The 11,549-nt window shown below is 31.9% G+C and overlaps 2 protein-coding genes across 6 annotated transcripts; one reads left to right on the forward strand and one right to left on the reverse strand.

The window, feature by feature from the left end:
• Positions 1 to 782: 782 nt before the first annotated feature.
• On the reverse strand, positions 783 to 5,603 carry LOC115987376 (metacaspase-1-like). Of its 5 annotated transcripts, none has more exons than XM_031110900.1 (6): positions 5,434 to 5,603; positions 4,838 to 5,183; positions 3,110 to 3,440; positions 2,168 to 2,315; positions 1,667 to 1,882; positions 783 to 842 (listed from the first exon to the last, which is right to left on the reverse strand). In XM_031110900.1, the coding sequence occupies exons 2-6, from the start codon at positions 5,109 to 5,111 to the stop codon at positions 783 to 785; spliced, it is 1,029 nt and encodes a 342-aa protein (XP_030966760.1). In that variant the 5' UTR covers positions 5,112 to 5,183; positions 5,434 to 5,603. The 5 variants fall into 5 exon arrangements, with proteins under 5 accessions (XP_030966760.1, XP_030966758.1, XP_030966759.1 ...); XM_031110898.1 differs by having other exon boundaries at positions 4,838 to 5,332; XM_031110899.1 differs by having other exon boundaries at positions 2,168 to 2,288; positions 4,838 to 5,603.
• A 1,862-nt stretch (positions 5,604 to 7,465) lies between these two features.
• Positions 7,466 to 9,961, forward strand: LOC115983563 (60S ribosomal protein L37a-1-like). The gene is made up of 5 exons (XM_031106275.1): positions 7,466 to 7,567; positions 8,628 to 8,667; positions 9,302 to 9,390; positions 9,529 to 9,611; positions 9,706 to 9,961. Exons 1-5 carry the CDS (start codon positions 7,565 to 7,567, stop codon positions 9,767 to 9,769), a joined length of 279 nt encoding a protein of 92 aa, XP_030962135.1. The 5' UTR covers positions 7,466 to 7,564; the 3' UTR covers positions 9,770 to 9,961.
• The last annotated feature ends 1,588 nt before the right edge of the window (positions 9,962 to 11,549 follow it).

The following is an 11,549-nucleotide window of genomic DNA, read 5'->3' on the forward strand; positions in this document are numbered from 1 at the left end:
TGGCGCGTCCGAGGAGACACTCCTCCTCGGACGTCTCCTTTAAATAAGTTTGGACTTATTAGGGTTGGGCTAGCATTTGTTTTGGCGGCCCATTTCTCAATTGGTCGTAGTTGGACTCTATATAGGGCCCAAGGCCCATTGTTTGACTTGGGAATTTTACCCTTACAAAAACTAAATTGGATTTTATTTGGATTCTAATTATGATTCGACTTTTATATAATATATGATCCATCTTAAAAATTTACATTTCCTAAATCATTTTCAATACTCATTATTCTAAATTTGTGCTATGTAATTAAATTGAGTATTAATAAAATAAATGCATTTGTTTTCATGGATTAATTATTTGTAGTGGTACAGTAATTATTTATGTAAAATAAAATTTTACAATTACTTTTTGTAAGATTTATTTAAGAAACAACTTATTTGAAATATGATATTTTTGTTCAAATATGATATTTTTGTTCAAATTGAGTTGTTTTGGTAAACAAAGTATAGTAAAAAAAAAAAAAAAACAAATTTAAATACATACAATCAAGAAAATCAGTGAAAATAATTAAATATTTTTCAATTCAATCAAGTAAAATGCTCAGTATTCTCGATTATCATGTCTTTTTAATGAGATATAATGCAGTTGAAGTTTATTTTCCAAATATTGTACTGCATGATAAGTATTATACATAAGGCGTAATATTATTTCTTACAAAATATTTTGAATGTACTACGCATTACACGAGTCATCGGCTAGTCAATACCATCATATAATATATCAACCTTAAAAATCAAAGGGAAAAAGGTTTTGTATACACATCAAATGGCTGGCAGGCAGTCAACTGAGGCTCCTGTAAACAAAGAAAACACAATGGAAAATGAGTCAAAGTACTAACAACTCATTGCTTGCATAAATTCAGGAAGACATCAAAAACATCATAGAAATTAATAAATAGTTATACACATCTGATGAGCTTTGACTTAAAGACTAAATGGTCATTTATTTTTTTATTTTTTTATTTTTTATTTTTTAAAAATCTAATGCCACACATGCACATCAATTTGAAGTAGATATCCCATGAATAGAATTCTCTTGTCTGTGGTACTTTTTGTGTTATACTTCATAATCTATCAATTGCAATAGCTAATATATAATATTTTTTATTTTCATTTTAAGATGAGATTATTTTCTATATAAAAATATATAATAAATTATGATTCATCGATGCTCTATTTATTTTAGAAATAATGTTTTCTAGAAAATGAGTCATTTTTCAAAAAATATTTTCTATAAAATTATCTCATTTTTCTATATTTGGTAGAAACCATAAATAAGTTAAAAACAATCTTTAACTTTCCTTATTTAAATTGCTGAGAGATAGAACTGTTTTTCAAAATAATCTAATGGAAAACAATATCTAAAAATAAGCCATACTTTTTCTGTTGACCGAAGATAGTTTTCTTTTTACTTTTTTTTTTTTTAATTTTATTTTAAATTTTTATACTATCAAACACTAGAAAACATGAAAAACTATTTTTATACAATATTTTTCATCGAAACAAACAGATCGAGAATATAAAGTAGAATAATAGTGAGACAGTTTTATTTGATGTCGTAGATATAGAAAAATTTTCATGACACCCTAGATTAAGTAACAATATAGGAAGCAAATACCTGTCTTAGCCCACCACCAAAACTTCCTCCTATTAAAAGCATATTAAGGAGAGATGTCACAACACCACCACCAACACCAAGGCCATTACCGCCCGTAGATCGAATGGCAGTACGCATGGAATTGAGTACACTCCCATATGTAGTTGCATGCCCACGCTCAATTGCTTGGATGAAGCAGTAAGTCATGGCTCCTGTCGATGTTATCTTTGATAGAGCCTGCAATCTCCATAAAAACATCATATAACATCTTCTTGTTGCCGTTGTCGTTGTTATTATTGTATGGGAAAATCTTGCTTCATACTCGCTATTGCATGGTCAGTACATATTCTCTTTAAAATTTTGTGTTTCAAAACACGATATTAGATAAAATTGTGAAATTATGTTTTTAATCATTAATATTGTATGTTATCATCATCTTCATGTCTTTCGAGCTATGATAACTAGTATAGTTTTATAAAACAATTCCAAAGTTCATGTTCGCTTAGATTTACAAATACATACAGATGATTCAGCAGAGGTCTGATCATCCTCGCAACTACTAAAGGAAATAACTTCTCCACCACTTGTTCCTTTCCATACACCTGATCGAGGGCGATGATCCTCCCATATATATTGTCCAGCCCTATTATTACCAAGAAGAAAGCAAAACCTAAAATACAAAGTAATTTGGGGAAATGTTTTACAATAAATTATGTTGAAAAAAGAAAAAACTGAAACTCGAAGAAAATATGAGGAGTGTTATCATTTATATTTAGATCATCCATGATACACAAAAATAAAAAATAAAAAAATTCAGGTAGCACAGACTTAGTGCAAATAATATAATTAAATAACAAAGAAAAACTTAATATGTACATATTATGTGTAATGTGTCCATGTATGTGGATAGCTCTCCTTCAAAATTGATGTTATCTAATTGTAATCTTAGTGATCATCTACATATGTTGGATAAGTACTCATTCTTATTGTTAATAAAAATGCATACCAGAATTTATAAGAATTAAAGTCTACTGGAGGTCTGATTTTTCCTCAAATTAAAACAAATTATTTTCTCTTTTCCATTGTACAAATCACTCTAAATAAATAAAGTTTATTGTCGTTTCTGCAAAAAAGAAAAAAGAAAAAAGAAAAAGTGTGTTACATGCTTAAGCCACAATAACCCCCACCAGGGAGATGTGTGTTGCTTACTAAGAATGAGGTGGCCATAATAGTACATTTATAAACTATAAACATGTTTAATATTAGGGAAAATTTTCTCTTACATGGTTGATATACACTTCGTATATACAATATTCATAATTTCATGAGCAATATTCATATATATATATATATATATTTTTTTTTTTATTACTGATATCCATATTTAAAATATGAAATAAGTGATGTGTGTGGACGATATATAATAAAGAGTGTGCGAGAATCAAAGCCTTTAATATCACTAACCTATTCATCCGGCAAAGGAATGGCAAATCTAGTACCGTGCCACTATGACCAGCATCTATTATTGCATGAAGCTTAACACCAAGAGGAAGAGGTCTGACAATTGTTGCATTGATATCATCATCAACAATCATACCCTGAGTTTCGAAGTCCAAAGGACATAGAGTTTCATCGTATCCATCGACTTCATTTCCTCTAGAGTTCCTCTGTCGTGAACCACGACCAGAATAGTGAAACAACAGAGAATCTCCTGGTTGGCAACCTTGTACAAGCCAATTTAATGCCATCCTAATGTTGTACTTAGTTGGAATTCTGTATGGGTCAATTTCTTCTTCTGCATTTCATATTTCAGGTAAGAATAATTACCACTATCATGTTTTAAGAATTACCACAGCCATAACTAGTAAAGTTCTATAAAACCTCTGTTTCTTAGAGCAGGGTTTGCTTAGAAAAACTGAAATAAAACTGTTTTCTAAATTAAGTATTTGCTTTTATTGTTTCTTAAAAAAAAATGTATTTGCTTTTACTTGGTAGGCCTCTTAGTCAAGCAAAAACAAACATTGCACAAATCAACCTGAAAAGTAACACCATGACATGGGAATCCTCCAAAAATCGCAGATATGCAACCTTGGTAATAATGAGTAATGACAAGTGAGACCAACATATGGTGATGGTTTGGATTTATCAACAGATCTAGCTTTATTGCCTTGCACAGATTTATTCAATTATTTGTAGTCCTATCGATGGATGGAGCATATTTAAAATTATTTCAACATTTATTATTTCAAAATTTTTTTCTCATTTGAAATTTCATATTTTCTAAATTTCACTTTTGAATTTTGAATTTAATTTTGGCATGATAAAAAAGTTTACCGTATTGGCAAATGCAGTCTTAAAAGCCACCCAATTATCATATTTATAAGCAAGCACTAGTTTCACCCCATAAGACCCAGGAAAGTCTCGTTTTTTCTTAAGAAAGATGATGCCTCTAAAAGGATGTCTTCCATTTAATCAGCAGCCAAGGCCAAGACTAGAAGACTAGAAGACAGAGTCCTACCATCACAAGGGATTCAAGATAAAGAGAGCAAGCCAAAACGACGACGGGAGATGATCGTTTGGACATAAGTTGTGGACAAGTTTTAGCCTAGCTCCTAGAAGAAGGTGCTCTCAAATCCTATTTAAAAAAGGCTCCAAGAAAGTTTGAGCATTGCAATTTGAATTCAAAATTTCTAATTATAAAATAAATTTTTAAGCTTAGTGGTGACTCCAAACACCGTTAGGTGATGAAGTCTAGTGTTTCCTACATATTCTGGTTGGTAAAACCAAGTATTTGTTTTTTTTTCCTTTTCCTTATTTCTATTTTCAACACTAGTCATCCTAGATCAACTGTACGGTTAGTTATCCCACAAATCTTTTCTCCAAACAAGACCAAGGCTCAAGCAAGACACAAGAGGCAAGCTCAATTGAGAATATACTAACTCATATAATGCTTTACATGGTACAATCCAAATCAACCTAAGTTATGCTTAGACATATATCCACACTCTCACACATGAAATTTTGGTTGCAAAAGCAAGCTAAAGGATGAGGCCTTACTAACATACATTCATACATACATAATGATCATACTTATGTTGCAAATTACTACAATAAGAAAGAGATGAAACAAACCATTATGATTAGAGTCATAGTTGCATACATAGATACATGCCTACAAAGATAAATACATACCCGTGAGCATGAGAATGGACTCTTGGGGGAAGTGAAACTCATTGATCAAGAGGTATCGCATGCATTTAGCATCATTGATACAACCTTTGAGCTCGTGCCGTGAGTACCTATATAATATCCCCACGATCACCGCCTTCTTTCTCCCGTGTGCATTGAGGGGAGGCCCTGGAGGCATGTGGTAATTGTACAGTGATGGAGGAGGAGGGGGCACGTTGCATAAGGGCAAAGTTGAAAAATGAGGAGGAGGAGGAGGAGGAGCAGGAGCAGGCAGCATATTGCGAGGATTAACGATGTGTGTGATAGCTTGGCATAGTGCACATCGAATAACTGTGGCACCTGCAGGGAGCTGCAATGGCGTGCAACAATTGGAGCAATTCACTAGCATTGGCATGGTTCTTGATTTCTTGGTAATTTTGGGCCCAAAGGGCATTACACCAAATTCCATGTGAGAGGTGTTACACTTATCCCCGTTACACTTAATATCATCTCCCAATCCTGGGTGTAATTGATGATTAAACACAGTTATTTTAATTTATTTGGTTAATTATATAAATTTTCTGCTCAGAAATTTTGCAACTTACAAAGTTATAACTTACCAGAGTTAACTTTGAACTTTGATTGGAGGAGCTTGGAACTTCATGTCCTGGTTGGACCTTAGTTCTTATTAGAAATCCGATGTATTAAGAAGGTTTAGTTCTTTCTTCTTAAAAAGATAGAAGAAGTAATTAAGAACCACAATGATAAAAACTGGAAAGTTGTGCAATGACACTAGGAATGTTACACACCTATAATTTATTTGCCCACTGTATTGAGAGTATATATAGGAAATGAAAGGAATCAGGAATGTAATTGATAGAACAAGTTGGACTCGGTTGAATAAAGGAGTTTTACACATGTACGATTGGCCTTGGTCATAGTGGGCACACATTCTGTTTCCATTTGTATAATATTCTATTCTAGTCTTATCTTTTTTCTCCTTCTTTTTTGAGTAATATTCTAGTCTCACCTTAGGCAAAATAAGGAAGTGGGCACTAGAAATTGGATATGCTTTGTGCTTTCTAAAATTCTATTCATTTATTTGGATATAAAAAGATTTAATTTTATCATATAAAAAATAATTGAAATAAATATTTTTCAAAAAAATAATTTAAATAAATACCAACATAATGATATTCGATACATATTCAATATTTATAGGATAACAAAATCAAATTCACTTTTTAATTGTTGTCTAATTTTATGCTACCATCCTTATTTTTTCTTGAACAAAATGCTATGTATCTAATCTCATTTTTTTTTAATTTTGGTACCAAGAGATCCATTCTTAATACTCAACCTAAAAACTAAGATAATCGCCTCACTCACCTAATTAAGACCACATCATCATTACTGTTGTTGAATGTTATCATGTACATGCATGCATTACAATCTAGTGAATATAGTTATTGTGTTACAATCTTCCAAAATTTATATCACACTTGGGAGGATATGAACCATATAATTTGCTTGTAGAATTCTTTACATAAGGAGATTTTTTTCTCCTCAATCCATTAACATAAGATCCGGAAATTGAATCCCTATTAAAAGATAAATAAATTTACTTTTCAACATGAGAGACAAGATGGAGGGGTAATTTATGCAGCCCTCGAACAGACCCAGAGATTCTTTATACAGCCTTATGACACTATAGATTCTTTATCAATAAGGTTAGAGTCACAAAAATTGTCATAAAAAATTCATAATTTTTGAGGTGGTAAGTTATACAACCCTTGAAAAGATCCATCACTTTGAATCAAGTGCCAAGAGGTTGTGGGTTCAAGTACCGAATACTAACTGGAACTTCAAAATGTAAAAAACATGGTAATGAGGTTAAGTAGCGTTACGCCTTGCTATGCACTGGTGGTACCCATAAGTTTACCAAAAAGCCCATGTGACAATGTACCATGGGGTGAGGGGTGATGACTACACAAGCGAATCCACCCCCCCCCACCCTTTCTTTTCCTAGAAAATTAAAAAGATGATAAAGTGATCTCAATAGGGAGCCTAGATAAGACCCAATAAAAACTTGTCAATGCAACTATATTATGAAAAATGTCATATGCAGCATTACTCATTCTTTAATTGTTATGTTTAAATGGTCATTAAATAATTAAAAAAGTTGAAAATCCATACAAAAAAATATATGGCCTCGAACAAGTTGAATTTTAAAATTTTATGATTTTTTTGTTAATTTTATCTCGAACATGAATCAAAATTGGATTAAGCTCAATTTCACTATCAAACAAAATTACATGTTCAAACTTGTTCACGCATTACTTGATTATTAACTTATTATTTTTTTATAAAATTAAACCCTACAACTAAAATTCTATAAAAAAAATTATAATTATACGATGAGAATTAATAATAATTATATTATATTTGAGCGAGGAAAATCAAATTTAGCCCAAGCTTTATATATGGTAAAAATTTGCAATTTTGTCTTAAAATAAAATCCAAAAGAGAAGTTGGGAACTCATAGGCCTTTGGGTTCACAAACCCGGCCCATGAACACAGGCCTCAAAGAGAAAACATAAACCCTAGTGGCCTCTCTCTCTCTGTGTCTCTATATATAAATACATATATATATATAAAGCGATCAACGAAACGCTACGCTTAGCTTGGCCGCTCGTGAACAGAGAGAGTTCATCTTCTAGGGTTTCCAGCTCCTCCTAAGCCCCAACCAAAATGGTACTCTCTCAGCTCTGTGATATTCAAGTTTGAACTGGAAAATGGATCTGATTTATGTTTTTGGCATTTGGGTTTTGAGAAAACTGTTAGCTTTTAGCTTGAAATCGTGTTTGCTTTCATTTTTCCCTGTTGTTTGGTAGCTGAGAAAATAATAAAGGAGAAATTTTTTTGTTTGTTTGTTGTTTATATGATGTTATTATGCTTACCCATATGCTGGTTTAGCTTGAATCTGATGATTTTTTTCCTGTTTGGATATTATTATATCGTTTTTTTTTGAAAATATTTGATTTGAAATCAGCTTAAGCAAACCAATTGAAATAGATGGTTTAAGTAGCTTAGAGGCTTTGAATCTATTAAAGATTTTCTGGGCTGTTTATATTTTGTTGAGATTTTTAATTGCTGAAATAATATTAAAAGAAAATAGCTCAATCCTGTTTGAACAATAGTATTATAGATGATTGTCTTCTTTTTACCCAGAAGACAATGGTTTAAGGTTTATATGTTTCGATGTGCTGTGATAGTGTGTATTGGAGCATAGGGTGGTTCTGTTTGTAATGGTATGGAGATCCTATAATTTTGGACATGCTATGTTGGGTGGTAACTAAAGTTGTGATTCCAATTGGGCTGATATCAATAGGTTTAACCGATTTTTTGGGATGTGTACATTTTGAGTGTTAGTTCTTGTGCACTGCTTTATGGGTCTACTTTGTAGTTTGATATCCTAGGCTGCTGTGCTATTGTCCTATTTTTGTGAAAGCATGTGTTGCCGTCTGGTCTGTGTGATTTCTGGCTGATTTTGTATGTGATGAGATGACTTATTTCATAATGTTTTGGAATTTTTTTCTTTTATTATATGAGTAATAGCAGTGTGATATTTTTTTCCCTTGAGCTTTTAATTCTAGTGTTGTTTCTTTGTTCCTGTTTACCAGTAATGGATGTGTTTATTGTTGGTTGATATTAATCATAGATATGAAAATGACTATTTCTGGGTTGCCTTTTAATTTTTGTTTTTCATGGTTTGTGCCTTACCTTCTGTCTTGATCATTCTGATGGTATGCAGACTAAGAGAACCAAGAAGGCCGGTATCGTTGGGAAGTATGGTAAGTTCTACATAAAAATTTGTCTCTTTGATATACATCTCTTGAAATTTATAGATCAATGGGAAGATGTGCTACTCTTTTTTGCATTCACGCTACTGGGCTAGAATAATTGTAGATGATAGGAATAAAAAGGTTAATGTTGTGTAGTTAGCATGGTAGGTTGGCTATTCCCTCTTCTAAGTGGCTGGTTTGTGGTAAATTAGACTCAAATAATCTGACTTGCTAACGAAATCTCATGTTTGATTTTATGGACTAAAATTTGTGTGGCATACTGTGCTTAATATTACAAATTCTTGCAATTGGTGTTGTATCATTCACTCAGGAATCAGGATGCTGTCAAAAGTTTCATTTTTCAAATACATGTGCAAAATTTATAGAAGCCATGAATACAAACTCAGCTAAACAAATTGAAGGTTCAAAACCTAAACAAACCCAATGTTCAAAACCATAAAAGGAGGACCTGACTTATATAAAATCATGGACCAGCATGTGGCCAACCCAATCTACACTCCCAAACACTGTTACTTCCTAGCAAATTGGCAAGATTAATATAAGAAAACCACATCTTTGATGATTAAGGTTGTACCAGCATCTTTTATGATTAAGTTATTGTACTTGTATTGTTTTATTTCAGGGACCCGATATGGTGCTAGTTTGAGGAAGCAGATTAAGAAGATGGAAGTCAGCCAGCACAGCAAATACTTCTGCGAGTTTTGCGGGAAGGTATCTTCCCTTGTGTCCATCTCTTATCATTGAGTGACTACTCAGATGCTGGAATCTGGTTAATGGCTTGACTGGAGTTCCATTTAAGTCTCTGCTTTAATTCAAGCTATCATTTTAATGAATGGTGTAATTTTGCAGTTTGCAGTGAAGAGAAAGGCTGTGGGCATCTGGGGTTGCAAGGATTGTGGAAAAGTGAAAGCAGGAGGCGCTTACACATTGAAGTAAGGATTTTTCTCAAAGCTTTGAGTTTGTTATTCATTTAAAAGTTTTTTAGCTGAGGATTCTAATTTCTGTTTTTCTGCTTTACTTTGACAGTACTGCAAGTGCTGTGACTGTTAGGAGTACCATCAGAAGGCTGAGGGATGCGACTGAGAGTTGAACTGCATTTTCTTGTTTGTCTTAAATTTTGACATTATCGTTCTCAATGTAGTTTTTGTTAAAGGATGTTAAACTGAGTTGGGAGTATCTTATTTTCATATTTTGTCAGATATCCTGATGCAGACCTAGCAGATTCATCTGGTTTTGATGTTTATTATTAATTTTTACTTTGAAGGCTGCAGCTTTGTTTCTCTTCTGTCTGGGTTTGCATGATGTATGAAATTAAGGTTGATAGGCCATCCTAAAGTGTCTAATTAAGTCTTTTATATGCTAAACGCATTAGAGTAACTCTTTTCTCTTTTATTTGTTATTGGTTCTAATGTAAATCCACTATTGAAATATCTATTTGGCCTACTAGTAATCACTTAAGATTTCTTATGAATGTAGTATTTTTCAAGATATAATTTGTCTTTAAACTTTTCCAAAAGCTCATTTTGATTTTTTGTCCCTAATCTTTGTAAATGGTGCTTGTTCAATAGTCTAAGGACAAAAATAGGAACAAAGAACTTTTTTCAATTATATAGGAATAAAAAAAGAATTATATATATTTTTATAGAGTTTTGAGTAGAAACTGAAAAACAGAATTGGTGGATTAGGATTTTAATTGTTATTGCCTTAATCTTAGCGCTAGTATTTAGTGAACACATGCTTTGATTCTTTATAGAGGTTGATATCAACACTATTTTATTAATTAATTTTCCAATTGTTTTATTTTCAATCGATAATTTTCTTTTGGTAATGAATGAATCAATGAATATAGGTAATAGTTGTTTTCGGTAATCACCTTCATTTTCAATGGTTAAATACCATGAATTTTTTTAATAAAAAAACTCATACGAAAAATCACCCCAGTGAGGCATTTTCACCATTGTAAATGTATAATCTGCTGTTGACTCGCATGATTTGATGAGTTTGCAAATGGTTTCACTAGAAAATGCTGTAGATTAGTGTAATGTATTCAGGGTTTCAACCAGGGCAGATGCATTCAGTTTGGTCATGTAGGATTTGTATCTGTTGCAAGAATCATATACGTAGTTTGTGGATACCATCTTCCTTTTCTCATTCCAGTTTCTTCAAAACACAGCAATATGGATCATTATTTATTCTTATGTTTGGTAGTGCAGAAAATACATACAAAAGATTCAATAACCTTGCTCGGTTTATTTATTCTTATGTTTTCCTTTCCTCATTTTTGGAACCTTCAAACCTCTTTGAAGTTCTGTGTGGGTATTTTTGTTCTAAACTAATTGTAAATACTCCATTGGTTCAAAATTGTTGGTACTTTATTCCATTTTATGATGTCTCAAAATGAAGCATTCTTTTCATTCGTATCTTATCATTTACTTTATTTAAAATTTGTATCTTATCTTTTACTTTATTTAAAAAGTCAATGTCATTCTTTCTCTATAGTTTAAATTAATGAAAGTAATTTGTGCCATTTTAACCGACAAATAATACATTAAATGATGTTTCCTTAAAAAGTTGAATTTTTTAAACAAGACCAACATTTTGGAATGGAGGAACTATCTTTTCCTCCTAACTAGACAAACAACCACGAAAAACTTGAAATTCTTAGGGTTTCTTAAAGATTACCAAACAAGGTACTTTTTTTTTTTTTTTTTTTTTTTTGATGGCCACAAAACAAGGTACATTAAGCAAATTATGAACCAGAGAATTTATGGCTTTACAGATTTGAGATTTGAGATAGAGAGCAAAAGGAGAAAGACTAGAGTAAAAATATAAATTTATAAGCATTCCTAATGACTTTAGCCCTAATTTAT

The sequence above is a fragment of the Quercus lobata genome, chromosome 4 (assembly GCF_001633185.2).
Source record: "Quercus lobata isolate SW786 chromosome 4, ValleyOak3.0 Primary Assembly, whole genome shotgun sequence".
In the NCBI taxonomy this organism is placed as follows: domain Eukaryota; kingdom Viridiplantae; phylum Streptophyta; class Magnoliopsida; order Fagales; family Fagaceae; genus Quercus; species Quercus lobata.